Source organism: Tasmannia lanceolata, unplaced genomic scaffold (assembly GCF_043159265.1).
Source record: "Tasmannia lanceolata isolate RefF3 unplaced genomic scaffold, GAP_Taslan_0.1 ptg000018l, whole genome shotgun sequence".
NCBI classification, from domain to species: Eukaryota; Viridiplantae; Streptophyta; class Magnoliopsida; order Canellales; family Winteraceae; genus Tasmannia; species Tasmannia lanceolata.
Genome location: NW_027518695.1, coordinates 7,560,856 through 7,583,110, shown reverse-complemented (window position 1 = coordinate 7,583,110; position 22,255 = coordinate 7,560,856). Strand labels below are relative to the sequence as shown.

Genomic DNA, 22,255 nt, shown 5'->3' with positions numbered 1-22,255 from the left:
GACCCACCCCACCAAAATTCCCATCAAAATTATTTTCTATACTATACATGACTCTTTTCTTGTCTATACTATCGCATGTTGGGAATTTTTGGACCTCCCCACGCCAAGTTTTTTTTAATACCTTATTAAAACAACTATTAAATAACTCAGCATACATGTTGTTTTCTTTATAGCTACTTTTTAGAGCCCTAGCTCTATTTTCACCCACTGAAAGAGATATATTCGTCCCCCGTTTCTTCCCCGGGCCATCCCCGCCTAGTGTATTTATGACTACGCTTTTAAACTACAAGCGGGTGGCCTAGGGAGGAAAAAGGGGCGAATATATAATTTCACATAAAAAATTTACCCATAAGGCCGTTTTCATGTTAAACCCGAAGGAAATTGTGGTAATTTGGCAATTGTAAAAGAAAAGAGAGTCCATTGTAGTTCAATAAAACTCAGGCATATTTTCGTAATTCTCGATCCAAGGTATAACTCTCTGTAATTCTCGATCAAAGGTCTCTCTCTCTCTCTCTCTGTCTCAGATGGCTGTTTCTCTCTCAAACCCTGTTCTACCTCTCTATGAGAAGATGGGTGTTTCTCCCTCCAACTCTACAACGTGGGAAGAGATTGAACTCTCCGAAAGGTACAATTTAAAAAAAAGTAGACCCTCTAATCTTCTCCTTCAATTTTCGTCATTTAAAGTTCTTCATATTCGAGCAGATTTTCCAACTATCTCTCTATCATGAATGTTAGGTTTCACAATTCTGCAGCTAATTGTACTTTTATTGCTTAATTATGTGTCAAGTTGATTATACACCTTTTAATCTTTTGGGTCTGTTTTAATCCCCACATCAGTCAGGATTCAGGATAGAAGAATAAGATGATAAATCATAAAATGATTTAGTGGTTCCTGTTTCTAATAATTTTATTTTATAGACCCTTTTAATCTATTTAGGTTATGCCCAGCATTTCTAATAATTCTATTTTATAGACCCTTTTAATCTTTTTCCGTTATGCTCCCATTTCTAATAATTTTATTTATAGACCCTTTTAATCTTTTTCCCTCTTTCTAATAATTTTATTTACAGACCCATTTAATCTTTTTCCCTCTTTTTTACATATTACCGTTCTTTTTTTTTTCTTCCTATTTTACTGTTTCTGTGTAGTGAGCCCTTGTCAATAATTTGAAAAAAAAAATGTTTTATTTTGATCACCCTAGACGCTATCAGAAACGGTTGAAAAGAATAATTGTATGTTTTCAAGGAAAAGAGTTGGTTTATTATATTGATCAAGTTAAAGAGATATCACATGTTCTGAAAACTATATAATGAGCTAACAGAAACATGTTTTTCAAAGCGACATAATCTGTTATACAAAGAGAGATCGCTGTTTTTCAAAGCGACATAATCTGTTATACAAAGAGAGATCGCACTCTTGCTCCCGACTGGATCGCGAGTACACGTTCTGAAAACTAGACAGATTTAATGGACATGTTCTGCAAAGAGACATTATGTGTTCTCTCTGTTAAAGATTTTTCAAAATCAAGTGTTTTTGGTCAAAACAATTTTTGGAAAATATTTTCTTTAAGTGTGTTTTGGAAAAAGAAAAACTTTTCTTTGGAAATAGTTGCTTTTTGCAAGAGAAAGAGAATAGTGTAATGTAGTTGAAAAGATAGTCCCAAATCGGATGAGAGAAAAGAAAGAGAAGGGCTTATAAAGCACTACACTTTTCTATTACTTGTTTGATTGCACATTGGGTTGAACCCATGGTTGGACCTGCGGGACGGTGCAACGCACCGTTCGCGCACGCGCACGCGCACACGCACGCGCGGCGTGGGCAATGGGCTATAGGGCGCATAGTGGCGCTTTATTGGCGCTTTTTTAGGCGCATCTAACGGTTAGATGGGAGGACGGGAATTTAAATATCCCAACAGACTCTCTAAGATTGATCTGGTTCGTTGAATCGCGTATGGGCGCGATCTAACGGCCAGAATTCAAACCGATCTGGAAAGACTCTATACAGGGGTGCTTTTCACACTGAAAAGACACCAGATGCTCTATAAAAGTTGCAGAACCCAACCATTTCAAAGGACAATCGAATTTACCCATTTCTGGATAAATTCTTAAGACTTCTAGTGCATTATACTCTCTTTCTTGCTCCCACCAAAATTCGTTTTACTAAACTATTTTCTTATTGTTTATCTAATTACTGTTATACTGCAGTAACAGAAATTAGACTGATTCTCTCAGGCTTGTAAGATTCTAAGGGCATTTCGGATTTGACTCCGCGTGTGCATAGCGTCGTCAAATTAGTAGGACATTCCTACTGGCTTCATTGTATCTTGGAGGCAGTTCGCGGATCCCCTTTGCATACTTCTAGTGGGGGCGAAATCTGTCTTAAGGAAAGCGATTTCGCGCCTTGAAGCAAACTGGTTACTGCTTTTTCTTTCCAACAGATACATAATTATTTCTCTAACAATCTTAAGACAGAGTTTATCTTTGCTTCAATGGCGTTGTACTCAATCCGTCAAATGTCCCAAGACTTTGTCAAACTTGAGCGATTTGACAAAGGGAATTTCAAGCGATGGCAGAAGAAGTTGCACTTCATCCTTACGTCGCTCAAAGTAGTTCGAGTTCTCACATCCCCAAGGCCGACAACAGTTGAAAATGAGACATTAGCGCAGGCTCGTGCAAGAATGAAATGGGAACAAGATGATTACATCTGCAAAGGGCACATCCTCAATGCTATGTCGGATACTTTGTTCGACATATATCAGGGAATGGGATCGGCAAGTGAGATTTGGAACGCACTCGAAGCGAAGTACATGGCGGAGGATGCTAGCAGCAAAAAATTCTCTGTGAGTCGTTTCCTGAATTATCGCATGGTAGATGATAGACCTGTTATTGATCAACTGCATGAAATCCAACACATGGTGAGTCAAATTCATTTGCAAGGCATTTTACTTGATGATTCCTTTATAATTCCGTCGATTATTGACAAACTTACTCCAAGTTGGAAAGAATTTAGAAAAAGTCTTAAACACAAGAAAGAGGAGATTTCTCTTGATGACTTAGCTCTATGCCTCAGGATTGAGGAAGAGTCAAGGATTAGAGATCATAAAGATGATCATGAGAATTCTTCCTCTAAGATACACTTGGTGGAAAATGTCAATAAACCAAACCAACAAGGGAAAGGCAATCGGAAGAGAAACAAACACCCTGACAAGAAGAATAATAAGAATAAGAAAAGGAAGGGTGCTTGTTTCAATTGTGGCAAACCAGGCCACTACAAGAGTGAATGTCGACTTCTTAAAGATAAGAAGTCGGGAACACCAACAGACAACAACAAGTTTGTGGCCATGATTTCAGAAGCAAATATTCTTGAAGATGGCAATGATTGGTGGATTGACTCGGGTGCGACGAGGCATGTCTGCAAAGACAGGAATCTGTTTTCGACCTATGAAACGGTTGAAGATGGAAGTGTCCTTTACATGGGCAATTCGTCGACGGCAGAAGTCAAAGGAAGAGGCAAAGTAGAACTGGAATTTACATCCGGCAAGCACCTCACTCTTACCGATGTCTTTCATGTACCTGAAGTGCGAAAGAATTTAGTTTCTGGAAGCATTCTTAACAAGAATGGCTTCAAGCTCGTATTTGAATCTGACAAATTCATTCTTTCTAAGGGGGGTACCTTTGTTGGAAAGGGATATATGTATGAAGGGATGTTTAAACTCAATATCAATAAAGTGAATGTCTTTGCTTATGTTGTTGACTCTTTATCTTTATGGCATAATCGTTTAGGACATGTTAATACTAGAAAAATGCATGATATGGTTAAGTTAGATTTAATTCCAAAATGTGAAATTGATTTAGTAGATAAATGCAAAATATGTATGCAAACTAAATTAATAACTAAACCATTTCCCTCAGTAGATAGAACTTCTAATTTGTTAGACCTTGTACATAGCGATGTATGCGATATACATAGTGTTCCTACCAAGGGAGGTAAAAAGTATTTTGTTACTTTTATAGATGATTTTACTAAATTTTGCTATGTATATTTACTTAGTCATAAAGATGAAGTGTTGGAAAAGTTTAAGGTTTATAAAACAGAAGTAGAAAACCAATGTGAAACATGCATTAAATGCCTTAGATCTGATAGGGGTGGTGAATACCATTTCCCTCTTTTCTGTGAATCAGTGGGCATAGTTCATGAAACTTCTGCCCCTTATACACCACAGCAAAATGGTGTAGCAGAAAGAAAAAATAGAACTTTAACTGAAATGGTTAATGCTATGCTTGTTAATTCTGGTTTGAATAAAAGTTTTTGGGGTGAAGCATTACTTACTGCTTGTTACATATTGAATAGGGTACCAAGTAAAAAGAATAATGTAACCCCTTATGAGCTTTGGAAGAAAAGAAAACCAAACTTGAATTATCTTAAAGTTTGGGGTTGTAGAGCCATTGTTAAAGTTCCTAAACCTAAATTAAGAAAATTAGGTGAGAAGGGTATAGAGTGTATTTTTTTAGGATATGCTAGCCATAGTAAGGCATATAGGTTTCTAGTTATAGAACCTAATGATTTTCTACAAATTAATACAATAATTGAATCTAGAGATGCCTTCTTCTATGAGAATAGGTTCACTTCAATTCCAAAAGAAGTTCAGCCTAGTAATACTGTGGAACTTTCTTTAGAACCACAAACAAAAGATGGTGAACCTAGTGAAATAAGAAGAAGTAAAAGAGATAGAAGTGAAAAGAGTTTTGGTCCTGACTTTGTTACTTACCTAGTAGAAGGGACAAGAGAAAAACTCAAATCTTCTATAATGTTAGATTTAAATGTAGAAAGTGACCCTCAAACCTATACGGAAGCCATAAAGTCACAGGATGTCGCTTTTTGGAAAGAAGCAATTAATGACGAAATGGATTCTATTATGGGTAATAAGACTTGGTATTTAGTTGATCTACCACCTGGATCTAAACCTATTGGGTGTAAGTGGATCTTCAAAAAGAAGATCAAAGTAGATGGAACTATAGAAAAGTTTAAAGCTAGGTTAGTTGCCAAAGGGTTTACTCAAAAACCCGGAATTGATTATTTTGATACTTATGCACCCGTTGCTAGGATTTCTACCATTAGAGTCTTGATTGCTCTTGCTTCCATATACAAACTTCACATTCACCAAATGGATGTTAAAACAGCATTCTTAAATGGTGAACTTGATGAAGAAGTGTATATGGAACAACCTGAAGGTTTCATTTTACCTGGTCAAGAGCATAAAGTCTGTAAATTAGTCAAATCTTTATATGGCCTAAAGCAAGCTCCTAAGCAATGGCATGAAAGATTTGATAAGGTGTTAGTCTCTAATGGTTATAGAATTCATGAGTCAGATAAATGTGTATATAGTAACTTTAAAGGTGGTAGTGGTGTTATTATATGTTTATATGTTGATGATATGTTAATATTTAGTACAGATTTTGAATGTATTCAAAGTACTAAATTATTTTTATCTCAAAACTTTGATATGAAAGATATGGGTGAAGCAGATGTGATCTTGGGTATAAGAATCATAAGACATAACAGTAATTTGATTCTAACCCAGTCACATTATATTGAAAAAGTTCTTAAAAAGTTTAATCATTTTGATTGTTCACCTGCTTCAACTCCTTTTGATCCTAGTGGGAAGTTATATCTTATTCTGGAAGGACTATTTCTCAACTAGGGTATGCTAGTGTGATTGGTAGCCTTATGTATGCTATGACCTGTACTAGGCCAGACATAGCATTTGCTGTGGGTAAGCTTAGTAGGTTTACCAGTAATCCAAATTTCTCTCATTGGAATGCAGTCTATAGAGTATTAAAATATTTAAAGAAAACTATAGACTATGGTTTATGTTATGGTGGGTATCCAACTGTAATAGAAGGATACACTGACGCTAGTTGGATAACTGAGCGTATAGATCATACATCAACCAGTGGGTGGATTTTCACCCTTGGTGGGGGAGCAGTCTCCTGGGCCTCTAAGAAACAAACATGCATTTCAACATCCACTATGGAAGCAGAGTTTATAGCTCTGGCAGCATGTTGTAAAGAGGCGGAATGGCTTCGGAATTTGTTATTGGAAATTCCGTTATGGCCTAATCCTATGCCATCGATTTATGTCCACTGTGATAGTCAGGCCACACTATCAAGGGCATATAATCATGTTTATAATGGTAAGTCCAGGCATATAGGACTTAGACACAGTACTGTGAGAGAGTTACTTACTAATGGAGTAGTAACTATTGATTTTGTGAGATCAAGCCAAAATTTGGCTGATCCATTTACTAAAGCTCTTGCGAGAGATATGGTGTGTAAAACATCATTAGGGATGGGGTTAAAGCCATTACCAAATAGTCACCAATGATGGAACCTCGACTCAACACTTGAATAAATATCAAGTCTTGAGTTCAATGAGTCAAAGTACATCATATGGAGTGATTGCAAGCACTATAATATATATTATATTTCCATCCCAAGGTAAAGTGCTTGGTACCTGTAATGTATAAAAGGGAAAGGCTGAGCATTTGAGCTCTTAATAGACTTATAACAAAGTGTTGGAGTGTTATAGTTACAGGGGCACTCTTGATAAGTCTACCTATGTGAGTGTGGGAGTGGTGCCGCTTCCTATGAGACCTGGCTAGTTTCTAGAGCACTCATGAAACCAAGATATAGACACAAGGCCAATTCATGTGTCGGTTTTTTAGAAATTGCCTAAAGAGATAAATTCTTATGTGTGAGATGTGTCCGGCTAACCAAATAGAATCGCTAGTTCAAAGACATGTCTACTATGCAATTCTGGTTAACTTTGATGTGTTTTCACTAAGTAAAGGTTCAAATCGAAAGATACCTTTATTTATGCATAAAAATTCCAAGCCTGATGAGAAAATCTTTTTTGATTTTGAAAATGGTGGAGGATTGTTAAAGATTTTTCAAAATCAAGTGTTTTTGGTCAAAACAATTTTTGGAAAATATTTTCTTTAAGTGTGTTTTGGAAAAAGAAAAACTTTTCTTTGGAAATAGTTGCTTTTTGCAAGAGAAAGAGAATAGTGTAATGTAGTTGAAAAGATAGTCCCAAATCGGATGAGAGAAAAGAAAGAGAAGGGCTTATAAAGCACTACACTTTTCTATTACTTGTTTGATTGCACATTGGGTTGAACCCATGGTTGGACCTGCGGGACGGTGCAACGCACCGTTCGCGCACGCGCACGCGCACACGCACGCGCGGCGTGGGCAATGGGCTATAGGGCGCATAGTGGCGCTTTATTGGCGCTTTTTTAGGCGCATCTAACGGTTAGATGGGAGGACGGGAATTTAAATATCCCAACAGACTCTCTAGGATTGATCTGGTTCGTTGAATCGCGTATGGGCGCGATCTAACGGCCAGAATTCAAACCGATCTGGAAAGACTCTATACAGGGGTGCTTTTCACACTGAAAAGACACCAGATGCTCTATAAAAGTTGCAGAACCCAACCATTTCAAAGGACAATCGAATTTACCCATTTCTGGATAAATTCTTAAGACTTCTAGTGCATTATACTCTCTTTCTTGCTCCCACCAAAATTCGTTTTACTAAACTATTTTCTTATTGTTTATCTAATTACTGTTATACTGCAGTAACAGAAATTAGACTGATTCTCTCAGGCTTGTAAGATTCTAAGGGCATTTCGGATTTGACTCCGCGTGTGCATAGCGTCGTCAAATTAGTAGGACATTCCTACTGGCTTCATTGTATCTTGGAGGCAGTTCGCGGATCCCCTTTGCATACTTCTAGTGGGGGCGAAATCTGTCTTAAGGAAAGCGATTTCGCGCCTTGAAGCAAACTGGTTACTGCTTTTTCTTTCCAACAGATACATAATTATTTCTCTAACACTCTCTCTCTCTCCAACTGGCTGTGAGCAAATGTTTTGAAACTAGACAAATACTTAATTGAATGACCATCATTATACTCACCTGAAGAAAAAATAGAAGTTCTGACCAAGGGCATTGTATTATAAGATGAACGTTAGTCACACCTTTCCATAGCAGAAGACACAATCCTGTAACATTTCCCAAGTTGTTTTCACCTTCGAGAAACAAAAGAAGGCTTCCATGTCCAAGCTCCAAGCTTAGCCCTATCTCTCGCGACGATGCATCGTGCGAAGTGCACAGCGCACCAAAAAGCATTTTTTCATCTTATAAAAGCTCGGACCCTTGGAAAAAAGCTCACCGGTAAGGGTGCAATTCAATGTGAGAAGGCACCAAAGGGTCTATAAAATGACCAGAAACTCACCATTTGACAAGGAATCTGAAAATACATGTGGGGACTTTGGATTGAGAAATTCCAAAGCAATTTTCACTCTCTTGAAGCCTTTCTAAAATTCATTTTTCCCTCTTTTCGAAGTTTTCTCTCTAGTGTATTGTTATTCTCGAGAAACATTCACTAGTATATTGCGTACTTGTTAAAGCCAACAGTAATTCAGGGTTTGTCTCTAGTGCAAAACGTCGACAAACATTTGACGAATAATTCACCGGGCTTCATTGTATCTTGGAGGCGAATTCGTGGTTTCCCTTGCACACATTTGGTGGGGGCAAATTTCGTCTTAAGGAAAGCGACTACGCGCCTTGAAGCATCTCAATTTCCATCATCCATCATCTACCTCATCAACGATTTTCTCCGACAGATTATGCCCCTATAATTTCGGATTTTTTCTTTTCCCTGTAAGCTCATGCTAAATTATGTTCCTTGTCCTTAAACTGTGGTTTACCTTTCATAATTCCTTACAATTTATAACTGTTAAACTCATTGAAGAATAAAGGACAGGTGAGCTATCTGACCTACCCAAATTGTGACCTGCATCTTGCCATACATGTTGCCCATGCGCTGGTAACTGGAACCATCCGGCCAACTCCAATATAGATTGGCCAAAATCCAGAAATCTGACCAAATGGATGACCCTAACCATCTGACTGGTGGCCTGTCATGTAAAATCCCCCTTGTACAAAGCCTCATTACTGTTCCCATTCAAACTCCAAATCAAATGCTGCAAAAATTACCATTTTCTCTTAAATTGTCTTCCTCCTATATCAGATCATTGTTCATTTTATCATACACCAAAGTGTCATTTCATTTGTTAGTAATTAACCTTTTTTTTATTTTTCTGGTGCAGCTATCTAGTCTGTTGCATGTTTGAGGAGGCCACATCCCTGGCCTCTTCGATTCTGCGGCATCTATGTAAAATTAGTTCAACTAACCCAAATGAGGATGTTCAATGGGATGACATGATGGAATCTGCTGGTATGGTGTTAGTTCAGGCCTTAAAAGAACTGGGAAGGTATCTTATATTTCTCTTCTAGATTTTACTTTACGCTTTCCGTAATTCTTTATCCAAGACAGATGGATCTTTCTCGTCATTGCTTGATCGTGTTGCAACTCACTAGCACCTGTCGTTTGCCATGCCTCACTCACTAGCACTTTGTGAGCGACCTATGACTTAATGACCCAATGTTGCGTCATAGTCATGGGTTCCATCCCAGGTTACCACGAAGGCACGAACAATAGAAAAAAATGGTAATCCATCGCCATGATATACTACATGGCTGAATGGCAATTGATAAAATGGGACAGCTTCTCATACTTGTAATTTCAATATCAAAATGCTGAGATGCATTTGGTTGATAATACATGGGTTTAGTGGCAAATTAACAGATCCCATTTTGTTTTGAATAACCCAGACGCCATGGATTTATTATATGATTCATAGATACATAATTAGATATTTGCTATTGCTTTTATGCTATTCATAACGCCTAAATAGGTGACCATATTTATGAGATTTTGATAACTCATCGCTAATGGTTATGGCATGTAATATACTTATAAGGTTTGGATTCAGAAAAAGGTTGGATGAAACCATCATTTGTGATTCAGGGGAAAGGGGGGAAATTTGGGAACTGGGAAGATTAAAAATAGGAACAAAGATATAAAGGCAGGAAAATGTAAGAAAAATATAAAAGATTATATATTCATACTAACATCAATTTCAAGCAATAGTTTGCAAATGATTCAGAAATTATCGAAAAAATTGTGATTGGTTCCAAAGAAAAATTCGGGAGATGAAGATTTTTTTGGAAAGTTATGTGTTTTGTAATATTTGTCCCATGTAGTTTCCGAAAAGAAATGTCACATGCCAGGAATCATGTCTAATTTAGTGAAATCTCAAGCACTAATCACCGTTTATCACCACATATGTGTATTTAAATATAATAAAGACACCATGATTTTTGTTGCCGTAAGAGTGAGTATGAGATAGATATTCTTGTTTGGATCTATATGTACTTGTGGGTGTCATGAATATGTACAAGCTTATTCCATTGTTCGATTTTTCCCTTTTTTGTGAATCATGCAGGACATCGGAAATATTGAATGAGCTCAAGGCTTTGTTTGGTTCAGCAACTGCCATTCCTGTTCAAGTTCTTCTCACTGGGTATTGTAAATTTTGTGTGGGATAGATCATGCAGTACCTTTCCATTTTAGGTCTCTTTTTCCATATTTAGATAGGGTATTGCAGGGACAAAGTCCAAAGACATGAGGAGGAGAGTATGTTAATGTTCAAGGATGTTTTGGCAGGGCTTGCTTTCAGATAGCAGAAGGACGTCCATCTGGTCTTCGGTCAATCTTTGAGGAATTCCTTGGCAAGTGGAAATATGTAGATGGGAAGTCCTTTTATGTTTGTGAAAATGTGGATCCAGAGAGCTCATCGTCCGAAGGACGTGCCAGATGTTCTTTCTTGGGAATAGAAAGGTACATGGAGGTTGCTGAGGTTTATGCTGTAAGGCTTCTTGGAATGGTTATGAAGGATACTGACCTTGCTATTTCTTGGGTAGAGAAAGCTGAATTGCCAGAAGAAAGGCGTCAGGTAAGAGTTATATTTTGCATCTTGTTTGTTTTTGGGCTTATCTTTTTTTTTTTTTTTTTGTTTTTTGAATGGTAAAAATTATATTAATAAAAAGGGGCGAACGCCACGACTGAGATGGTCAAAACAAAGAGAAAGGAAACAAAAGAAGATACAAAGACTAAGAGTATGTCTCAGGGAGGGAGAAAATAAAAACTCCAAAGCAGCCCTATCTACTCCATCTCTGGCAAGCCTATTGGCCTCTCCATTGTCGGATCTTCTCACATGCAAAAAAGTCATTGATGATTCTCCTATATGGTCAAAAATCTCATCCACCCAATGAGCAAATCTGTAAGGAGGTCTAGAGGATCTTTTTAACCAATGGACCACGTTTAGAGAATCGCCTTCCACTACGACCTTATCTAGATTATGTGATTCCAACTTCCGTATTCCTTGTAGCACTGCTCGCAACTCCTTCTCATTGGAATCCGCAAAACCAATTGGTCAGGAAAAAGCCCAAATAATTGCACCATGATCATCCCTAAGGAGACCCCCCATGCCAGACGGCCAGGATTTCCTATACCTGAACCATCAAAATTTAGCTTCACTGAACCAAGCTCCCGGGGGGGGGGGGGGGGGGACCACTCCTTTAGAGTCATCTTACAGTCAGTGGCTTAAGAAGGCCCTCTTCATTCAATTCTTGATGGGTACCTTGATCTTGACTTGAAAGTAGCCATCGTGCGTACTGTTCCTTACATATTGCATGAGACTCACAATTATCCCGTGTCAGGCATCTAACATGCTTGCTACTTCCTAGACTTGTATGACTTGCTAGTTCTTCGTTTGCATAACTGGAAGTACCCAAGCACAAAAATAAAATAGCACAGTGCCCGTGAACTTAGTGGTGCTATTTTTGTTTGCACTACATATGTTTGCACTATATTTACCACCCTAAATTGACATGCCACTTCGGAAAACCACTCGTGCCTTTTCGAGTTTGCATAAGGACTCCAAGAATCTTGCAAATCCACCAATTTGTAAATGTTTGTATATGACTTACTAGATCCCACCAACCTACTTTTCCAATGCCTTGAAAATTCCTTCTTATTAAATACTTTTATTTCCAACGCTACGGTTTCCCATGCTTCCTTCATCGATTTGGACTAATATGTGTGGCCCACAATGCACACTTGATTAATGTGCTGCACCAATCACTTCTTCGTGAAAATAATTTGTTCCCAAGTTTAAATTTGTAAATCTTTTTCATAAGATTTCTACTTTTTTCAAGTGTTCATTAATCCTTGTGTCTTCAGCTTCCGATTTGTGACGTTGCAATTCCGATTTGTGGTGTTGCCCTCATATGCCACATCCTTCGGTTTAACTGTATACAGATACTAAAATTGGGGCTCTTAAGTGTCATCTCCTACCAACCACCAAAAAAAAAAAAAAACTGTCATCTCCTTTATCACATTCACACACATACATGGCACAAGACTTATTCAGAACATATGGATATCCATCTCAGCCTTTAATGTAAGTTCTTATATCTTGAATTTATAAGATTGTGGGGTTTTAACTAAACATTTGGAAATTTATTAAGTGGGGGGTTGACAGCAGTTACTGTGTTTCCTGTACAACCCAAGCTACTCAAACAGACACACTGTCCACGAATGTGCACAATTTTCTTGGTTCTGATGGCAATACAAAAAAACCTGCAGGAAAAAAAAAATCACAAATTGATCACAGATGTTCACCCTTGGATATCCTTTTCCATTATTTTCTTGTTTACCTCTTTTACCAAGTTTCTGAATTGAGAAGGGTCATCTTCATTAGGCTGTAGTGCCAAATTTCTATTTCAAATCTATTGTTCTTGCGGGCTTTTAAGTTACACAGAGGATCAGCGATAGTCATTACATTAAATTTTTTGTTTTGGTCTATCTATAAGTTACATATTAGTCACATGGATGCCCTGCTCACCTTTTGTTTCTTTTTCTAGTGCATATCCCTACAATGGATGCCACTATTTAACTTTGGTACATATATATACATGTTACTTCCAAACATAAATTGCTTACGTTTTGGTTCTTCTCTAATTTACCCTTAAGATGATGAATTTAAATTGCTTCTGTTCCCATATATTATTCCATGACATTTGATTGTTTTCTTCGATTCAACAGGAAATGTTGAGGAAGTTACACTCATTGTATTCTAGTAAAGAATCCAACTCATCATTAGGTCCTGGGACATTACAACCATGGGAGAGAAGTGGGGCCCAAGCAAATCTTTATACTAATTCTGCTATATCTGAAGTAGAAAGATTTTCGAAAGCTGTTGATGCTAGACGCCCACTTCAAGGAGTTGATACAAAACCAGCTGCTTTAAAGTCCACACATCCATCTCTTGGGAGTTTCTCTAAGCTGATACGCTCATGGTTATGGTGGTTCCCTACTGTCACTTTGAAAATTGACAGTGCTCGAATTATCATTTCTCAAGGAAGGGTTGTGCTCTGGGGCTCATTGTTCCTTTTGAGTTACTACGTTCTTCGAAGGAAAGGGACTGCTTTAAAGCGGTGAGATTTTCTCTTCTTGATAGTCTATTTGTTTCCTTTCCAATATTAAAGCATTACAAAGAAATTGAGATGAAAGACTAGAGACTGTATATATGGTTGAAGCACTTGATATTCTATTTGTTGAATCAGTATGTCTTTTTAGGCCTTTTTAGAAAAAAGCTATCAATGTCTGTTTCAGTAAGAAAGGAATGTTTTTTTCTTTTTTGTTTGAGTTTCTTCCCTCTTTTTTAAACAGGCTTTTAAAAAGGTGGGTTGCCTTCTCACAAAAATAACCATGTGCTCTATGTTGTGTACAAACATGTGCATGATGGCAAACTGAATACCTGCAGGAAGTTTGTGATTTTTAAAAGGGATTTGCTAGGGTTCATTGCAAAAGGCATTTCACAGCTGGTCTGTCGCATGTCAGACCAGCCACCTTGTGAATGAAGACAACAGCTTTTTGTCTCCATTCAAGAGGTGGCTGGTCTGACATGCGACAGACCAGCCGCGAAAAGCCTTTTGCGATGGACGCTAGCAATTCCCTTTTTAAAATAGTATCTTATTATCTGACATATATAGGAGTTTAGTTCTAGGGAAACTGAATTGCATTATATTCATGATTTTTTATTTTATCCCTTCTGGGACAGTTTTAGATCTTCTCTGAGTGTTCTCTTTATTAATTCACTTTATAAAACAAGTAAATGTTATTCTTGTCGATCTGGCCATAATATGAGTAGTGAACAGTCGAGCAATGAGCGACCATTGTCATCTACTCTGTCTCTTTTATTTAAATAACAAAAAAGAAAAGGAACATAATAGAGAAAGAAAGACCAGCTTCTTCATATTTCTTTCACATTGGTGTCATGGATTTATTTTGATTTGGATGGAAATTTTTTCAATTTTTGTCTTCTTTTTTCAGAGCGGCTTCCAAACAAGCTTTATTGATAAGGAAAGCTCTTATTGACATGTGGCAACTTGCATTTTCCGTTCAAGTGAACCCTTTGGCAGCTGTCCAATCACTAACCGTTGCCACCCATGGAGCCAGGTGATGTTATGCCATGTCTTGCTTCTTCTTATGTTACCTATTGACTGTTCATAAATGTAGCCACGCAACAGTAGTTTTCATTGCGGAAAAAGATGCATAAATCTTCGTCTTAATGATTTATGCAAATTTTGCAATTCCCATAAGCTGTTGTAAATATCTTTGAGTTTGCAAGAAAGTTGTAACTCAAAAGGCTTCCAAATCACCAAATAACCCCTTTTTTAGAATAATAACTGGCTCAAATGCCAAGTATTTGCATCTGGTGAGAAAATTTCTGTTGGTTCTTGTTTTGTTAAACAGATATGAGACTGTGATATCACCTTTTGAGAACTTCAGTCATTACAGAAAGAAGCTATTCAATTTTACTCATATGTTGAGCACTTTTAATTTACAGTACTGTTTGTCATTATATCAAAATGTTCTAGTTCTCCTGTTGATCTGTTTATTGAATTTTTTTATTTTATTTTTTTTGAATGGCATGTTTATTGTTTATTGAATTTTTATTAGCTAAAAAACCTAATTTATTAAAAAACCAAAAATATAAATGACGTGGTTCCAATGAGGGCACCCTTGTGGCTATTTTTTGCAAGGGCGCCCTAGCACTGAATAATGTAAAAGTAAAGGATTATTATTATTACTACTACTACTGCTACTACGTTATTACTACTACTGCTGCTGCAAAATATTGTTATTATCATGATTATTTCTTGTTCATCATGTAAAACTGCTTAATCTAACTTGGCCCTAGTCTATCTACACTTATACTGGATATAAGGCAAAGCCCCCTCCTATTTTTAGGTCTGTTGGTTTTGGATTTTGAGAATTGATTTTGAGTCTAGAAGTGATATTGGACTCGAGCTTAATTCTCAAAATCCAAAACAAAAAAAGGGCCTTAAGGGGGGCAATTCAAACGATCTAAGGTCTCGGATAAAAAAAGGACAGCCCAGTGCATGAGGTTTTCACCATTGTGGGGGGTCTGGGAAGGCTAGATGTACGCAGCCTTACCCCTGCTTTACAGAGAGGCTGTTTCTGACTCGAACCTGTGACCACCAGATCATAATGGAGCAATCTAAGGTCCCGGATAATCTATAAAATTAGAAAACTTGGATACTTAGGATATTCAAGGCCTAATAGAAGTAAATGTACCTTTTAACTGTTTAAAACCTCGAGCAATAGCTATTTAACTCTCTCTCTCTCTCTTTCTCTCTGGGCGCACGTGCATGATCTCTTGCCAGTTTTCTAGTACATTAGAACCAAACATTTTGACCAAAATGCCCTTCGAGTAGCAGTAATAACATGGTTTTAGTATCTTTTCTTTTGGCACCCCTTTGAAACTGCAACAATTTTAAATATGAGAAAACTTTCTTTGGATTTTGAGAACCGAGTGTGAGTCCTAAACTGATGATTGGACTCAAAAGTAAAGGTAAATTTGAGTAATATTTATTTTAGGAATCCAAAACAAACAGGGCCTAGGCTTAAATTTATTTTAAGTTTGAGGAGGAAAAATATTTATAAACCAATGCTTCCATGGATTGGATCGTGGTTTACAATTATAGCTTCCACACCTGTGCATTTGGGAACATTTCCCAGATAAAGTAAAGAAAGGGCAAGAGTCAAAGAAAAGGCGATGATTAAAATCAAGATTTCTACGAAACTTTCCATAAAAAATGTCTTATTACAAGGAAAATCATTTCAGCACAGCCATTTTTTGTTACTTGCACTGATGCGTCTCTCTCTCTCTCTCTCTCTCTCTCTCTCTCTCTCTCTCTCTCTCTCTCTCTATATATATATATATATATATATATATATATATATATATATATATGAGGAAAGTGTTGGTGAGCTTAAGCGCCCAATCACATTGGGGCCTACTTTGTTAGGATGATCCAAAGCATTCATTTGAAAGGCCCTTACATAGATGGGGTGTGTACCAAAAATCAGCTCCATAGGATCATCCTAACCCATCCATTTGTGGAGGTCAAAATGGACAGACATTATTTTTCCACAAATCTGCCCATTTTGTCCTCCACAAATGGAGGGGTTAGGATGATCCTATGGAGCTGATTTTTGGTACACACCCTATCTATGTAAGGGCCTTGCAAATGAATGGTTTGGATCACCACAGAAAATGTGGGACACATGTGATTAGGGTGCTTAAGCTCACCATAAGTTTGGTGAGCTTAAGCTCACCAACACTTTCCTCTATATATATATATATATATATATATATATATATATATATTTTTTTGATGACCTAGGGTATCCCCACCCCATTTAGGGCGGGACTATTACCTATGGATGCACGCAACCACCCCCTAATAATGCATCTTGTATTGTAGTATTTAAAGAGCTGACAGTTCCCAAAAAGATCTAAGCCATTTAAAAAAGAGGATATAAGCTAGGACCCTACAATTATTAGAACATGAGAACATGGTGGTGTTCAGTGGGGGGAGCCAGGAATACATAAGGGGGGAAGGGGGGAAGGTTATACCTAAGGTGGGCATTATACATAAGGGGGGCTGGGCCAATTAAGGAGTTTGGCCCAACTCAACAGGGGCAGCTGCACCCTTATGCTACAAGTAGCTCCGCTTGTGTTAATATCATTTATTATGATGTTTTTTGGTAGGTAAGCTGGGTCTGACCTGAAGGTTCGAGAACAAGCCTTAACCGACGGAGGCTGGACCCAACAATCATAGTAGCACTTGAAGGGTGTTTTTGTCAACAAAAGTTTTAAATAGTATTTAGGAGTAGAGAGAGAGTGAGAGAGAGCGAAGTCCAAAGGAATTGGAATTCTCCAAAGAGTGGAAAGAATACGGTTGAGGTTTTGTTCTTTGTTCTTCTATCTATAATTCTGTCTTTTGCAACGGAGCAGGAGAGAATATGGTATAAGAACATCTCCAACTTGACAACCACATGCTTATATAATTTCATTTCCTCTCTCGATAAGATTCCACCTCTGTCCTTTAAAAACCCAACAATAGAAAGAGGAGGAAAAAGAAAAAGAAAAAGAAAATCTCAGCCCCCCTTTCTCCTTGCTCCTTGCTGGTAAAAAAAAAGAAGAAAAATCTGGTTTACTCTTCTTAATGGCAGAATTTGAATCCAAAGAGAGAGATGTTAAAGACGAAAACACATTCAGATCAGTCTTAGTTTCAAAAGGAATTGACTTCCTCCTCTCCCCTCAAGGAAAGGTATATAAGCTCTTCACCTCTATTTTCTCAGGGTTTTCTATATGCCTTTTCTATTTTCCATTTTTCATGTTTGATTTTTTTTTTTTTTTTTGAAGATATTATTTATCTTGAATCATGATTGATTTATATGGTGGGGTCTCTGCTTTTCTTCTTACTTTTTTTTTTTCCAATTTTATCTATTTGTGAAAGAGGCTCCAATTTTTCTATTGGCTGGGAATGGGAAGAATGAATTGAATATAGATTTACTTATTTATCTATTTATATATAAGTATATGATTTTAAAAGAACAAATACAGTTCTCTATAGAGGTTGGGAAATAATATGAAATTACGTGTTCCACTTGAAGTACCCAGGAGTTAGAGTGTAGGTCTATTCAATACAATAACAAAATAAAAAATGGCTACTGTTATTAGCACTACCATGTTTTGTTAATTGCACTTAACTCTCCTTGCCAGTCCAAGATCGTATCTTTCCTCTACAAAGACAACAGACGCTCTTAACGGCTAGGAGCTACTCTCTTTCTGAGTTATTCAACCTTTCACGGCTGGTTAAATAATAAAAGACAAGGAGAGTTAAGTGCAATTATCAAAACATGGTAGTGCGAATATCAGTAGCCTAATACATGTATAAAAACATCTCTCTCTCTCTCTCCTTGCGATCAGATTCGTTGATCTAGATGTTAGATTGAGATATAGTATGATGAGATGATAGTCACCGGCAGTCATTACAAAACAAAACTTACATGAGGATTTCAAATTAATATTTTATTTAAGAATTATTTTAAAAAATGTGTCTTTATCAAATGGGAGAGGATGTCAATCCACATCAGCTGATGAGTCAGCTTAATATGGATTACTCGTAAGGTGGTTGACAAATATCTCCGAAGAGGATAATATTATCTTAGATGGTGTTAGTGGAGACTAATCTACACCCCCCTTGATATGAAAATTGAAAGACTTACCTATTGGTCGCTTTTGGATTACCAGAATCAGGAATAAGAATCAGCATCTTATTCTGATTCTTATTCTAATTCCCTTGGAAACAAAAAATTTAAAATAAGAAAAGTAAAATAAAATATTAATTAAGAATCCAAAAAAAAAAATCATTTTTAAGACATTCTGGATGAGTTAAAAGAGTGGGAAGAAAAGGATGAATATTTCTTTATGCATTCAAAAGAAAATCTAACTCTTCTCTTGTATATTAAAACAGGTACCTTTATCATCCCTTGATCAAAAGACCACCTGCCTTTTCTTTTCAGCAAATTGGTGCAGGCCCTGTAAAATTTTTACCCCTCAACTAGTGCAACTCTACAATAACCTCAGAGGCACAGGGAGGGAAATAGAAATAATTTTTATTTCCTTTGACAGAGATGAAAATGGCTTTATAGAACATTTTAAGTGCATGCCATGGCTCGCGGCGCCTTTCGATGTAGACCTAAGGAGACAATTGTCCAATCTATACCGCGTCAACCACATTCCATTCTTCATTTCGCTATGCTCTGACGGAATGTCCGCCGGCGAAGATGCAATTCCTATGGTTGATGACTATGGTATTGAAGCATTTCCCTTCACTGGTGAGAGAAGAGCGCAGCTGAAGATTATTGATGACATTAAGCGGCGAGGGGGAAAATTAGAGGATCTTTTGGCGTCTAGAGACCGAGATTACGTCGTTGCCCGAGTTGGAACAAAGGTTATTTAATTTTCCATTTTCTTTTTTTCTTTTTTTTTCCAAAATTATTATTGTTACTGGGGATTTGTTAGGGACCATCGCAGAAGGCATTTCCCGGAGCGGCTGTTGCATGAGAGAGCAGCCCTAGCAAATCCCTCGTTACTGTTATTGTTAGGCACTGATATTGGCACTACCATGTTTTGATAATTGTGCAAACTCACCTTGTGTTTTATAATTTAACCGGTTGTCGAAAGTTATTACATGCAAATTAAATGAGGAGAGACAAACTTTGTTATTTTAGTTAGGTTCAAGTCTACGGGAATAATAATCTACGACTAGCAACTCATTGATTTTCAAAACATGGGAGTGCCAATATCAGTAGCCTATTGCTATTATTTTGAAACTGCACGGCTAATTATACTCAAAAGTTGCTCGTGTTTGGGTTACCGAAATCAGGAATCGGAATTGGCATCCTACCCAGATTCTTATTCCACTTACCCTGTAAATGGACTGGAAAAAAATTTCATGGAAAAATTGCCAATGGGGAACATCCAAAATACAAGAATTCCCAACAGGGGACACACTTTTTTGAAAAATTGTTAAAGAGGGTTGATAACCACATTTAGAGGGTTGATAACCCCCTTTTAGAGACTTGATAACCCCCATTTCGTCCCTCCCTAACAATTTTTCAAAAGTGTCCCCTGTCGGATTTTGATGTTCCCCATTGGCGAATTTTCCAAATTTCATTCCAACCAAGACGAATCAGAATACCACCTCTTGGGGTACCCTTGAATCCGCTCATTTTTTTGAACCAAATGCCGGAGTCAGAATAGGATGTTGATTTCAGTGCTTGATTCCGAAAATCCAAATTCATATGATGGGAAGACCTTTGATGTTGTAAAACGTCACGAGGCAACTCTCATGATCTTGATCCCATTTAGAATGGACATAATAGGTCTACAAAAATTAACAGTTTTTAACTTTTCTTGATGGGACCCTAAACCAGACTTGAGGAATCAAATGTCTAGGATCATCCGATCAAGGTGTTCTCAGAGGCATTTTAGCTAGCCTTATGGTTTCCATTCGGATCAATGGATCTGATCACGTAAATGAGGCAGGAATGAATCCCAATAAGTGCCTTTTAAAGGTGTATTTTTAGCATTTTTCATAGAAAGCCATTATAACTACTATTTGTAAATGAGATAATCTCTCATCCGAGAACTAATCTCATTTGCAAATAGTGATTAACAACCTTAAATGCAAATAATTTTTAGAGGGCATCAAAGAGGCCTTACACAAAATTTAAAACCATTTCCATTCTCTATCCTTGGACTTGTTAATCTTGTTTTGTTCTACATTTAACTACAATTTTAGACCCTTCTCTTATTCTACAGGTACCCATCTCCGATCTCACCGGAAAAACTATTGGCCTCTACTTTGGAGGCCTTTGGTGTCCCCCATGCCGCGCCTTCACCCTCCAACTCACAGAAGCTTACAATGAACTCAAGATCACTGTAAATGAAACCTTCCAAGTCATTTTTATATCAATGGATAGAGATGAAGAAGAATTCTACCGAAATTTTAGCGGCATGCCATGGTTAGCGATTCCTTACCGTGACCGGACTCGCCATGAACTCAGTCGAATCTTCACCATTAAGGGAATTCCGGCATTAGTAATTCTTGGACCAGACGGAAAAATTCTAACCACTAATGGTAGGGCCACCATATCCTCCTATGGTTCTAAGGCCTTCCCCTTCACTGAGTCGAGACTCACCGAGTTGGAGGTGTCCTTACATAAAGAAGGGGAAGGCCTTCCCCGCCAAGTGCATGATTTGAAACACAATCATGTACTTAAGTTGGAGACGGCTAAAGCTTATATATGTGATTCTTGTCAAAGGGGAGGTAGATTTTGGGTCTTCTCATGCAACGAATGCAATTTTGATCTTCACCCAACGTGTGTTGAAGACGCTCAAGGGGATTTGGATATAGATTTATAATCTTTAATGTAATTTTAACCCTTTACTTAAGTTCGGTGAGTTGGAAATACAGATCTTGTTGGAGAAAAATTTGTGTACTGGTTCAATCTAAGAAAAGATAAGAAGATAGGAAGATGCTTCAAGGCGTGTAAATGCTTTCTTTAAGACGATATTCGCCCCCACCAGTAGTGTGCACAGCGGACCACGAACTCACCTCCAAGATACAATGAAACCTTGTTCCAAACCGATTGTTTGATGACGTTCTACACTGAACGGAAACAAGCCTGAATCACCTTTGAATTTTGTAAGTATTTGAGACCCAAGTGTTCTGTTTCTACAGAAAACAGAATACTTGATAGTATTTCTAAATTGTAAAATACAGTAACTTTATAGGGTTTAGAGAGAGAGAATTGTGCTGGAAATAGCAATTTTGGGTATGCCAAAGTAGAAATCCGAATTCTGTATAGAATGAGTATTTTCTACTCTTTTTATAGAGCTTCTGCTGGCTTTTCTCGTTGGAAAACACCCTTTCTGGACACCCTTTCAGCGGGTTTGAATTCTGACCATTAGATCGTGTTTAATCGCGACTCTACGGCTCAGATCAAGTACAAAGTGCGCCTAAAAAAGCGCCAATAAAGCGTCACTATGCGCTCAAAAAAAGAGTAAAGCTTTAAAAGCCCAACTCTTTCTTTCTTATGAGTCGGTACGGAACTATCTTTTCACACTACTTTTGCACTCTTCTCTTTCTCATGCAAAAAGCAACTCTTTCTAAATAAAAGTTTTTCCTTTTCCAAAACACACTTAGAAAATATTTTTAAAACACTATCTTTTGACCAAAAAATAAGATTTTGAAAATCAAAATCTAACAAATCTGAGTTTAAGCTCAATTCATGTTTCAAATCTGCATGGAATAATTGAGTGTGGCAGAAAGGTTACTGTG

General features: G+C 37.4%; 2 protein-coding genes across 2 annotated transcripts; both read left to right on the top strand.

Annotated features, from left to right (window-relative positions):
• The first annotated feature begins 465 nt into the window (after window positions 1–465).
• APEM9 (3-phosphoinositide-dependent protein kinase-1) lies at window positions 466–14,917 on the top strand. Its single transcript, XM_077359240.1, has 6 exons — window positions 466–625; window positions 9,169–9,333; window positions 10,408–10,485; window positions 10,629–10,917; window positions 13,071–13,462; window positions 14,361–14,917. The coding sequence occupies exons 1-6, from the start codon at window positions 525–527 to the stop codon at window positions 14,488–14,490; spliced, it is 1,155 nt and encodes a 384-aa protein (XP_077215355.1). The 5' UTR covers window positions 466–524; the 3' UTR covers window positions 14,491–14,917.
• A 2,277-nt stretch (window positions 14,918–17,194) lies between these two features.
• On the top strand, window positions 17,195–21,760 carry LOC143850734 (putative nucleoredoxin 3). The gene is made up of 3 exons (XM_077359968.1): window positions 17,195–17,671; window positions 18,881–19,360; window positions 20,734–21,760. Exons 1-3 carry the CDS (start codon window positions 17,567–17,569, stop codon window positions 21,334–21,336), a joined length of 1,188 nt encoding a protein of 395 aa, XP_077216083.1. The 5' UTR covers window positions 17,195–17,566; the 3' UTR covers window positions 21,337–21,760.
• Window positions 21,761–22,255: the final 495 nt, after the last annotated feature.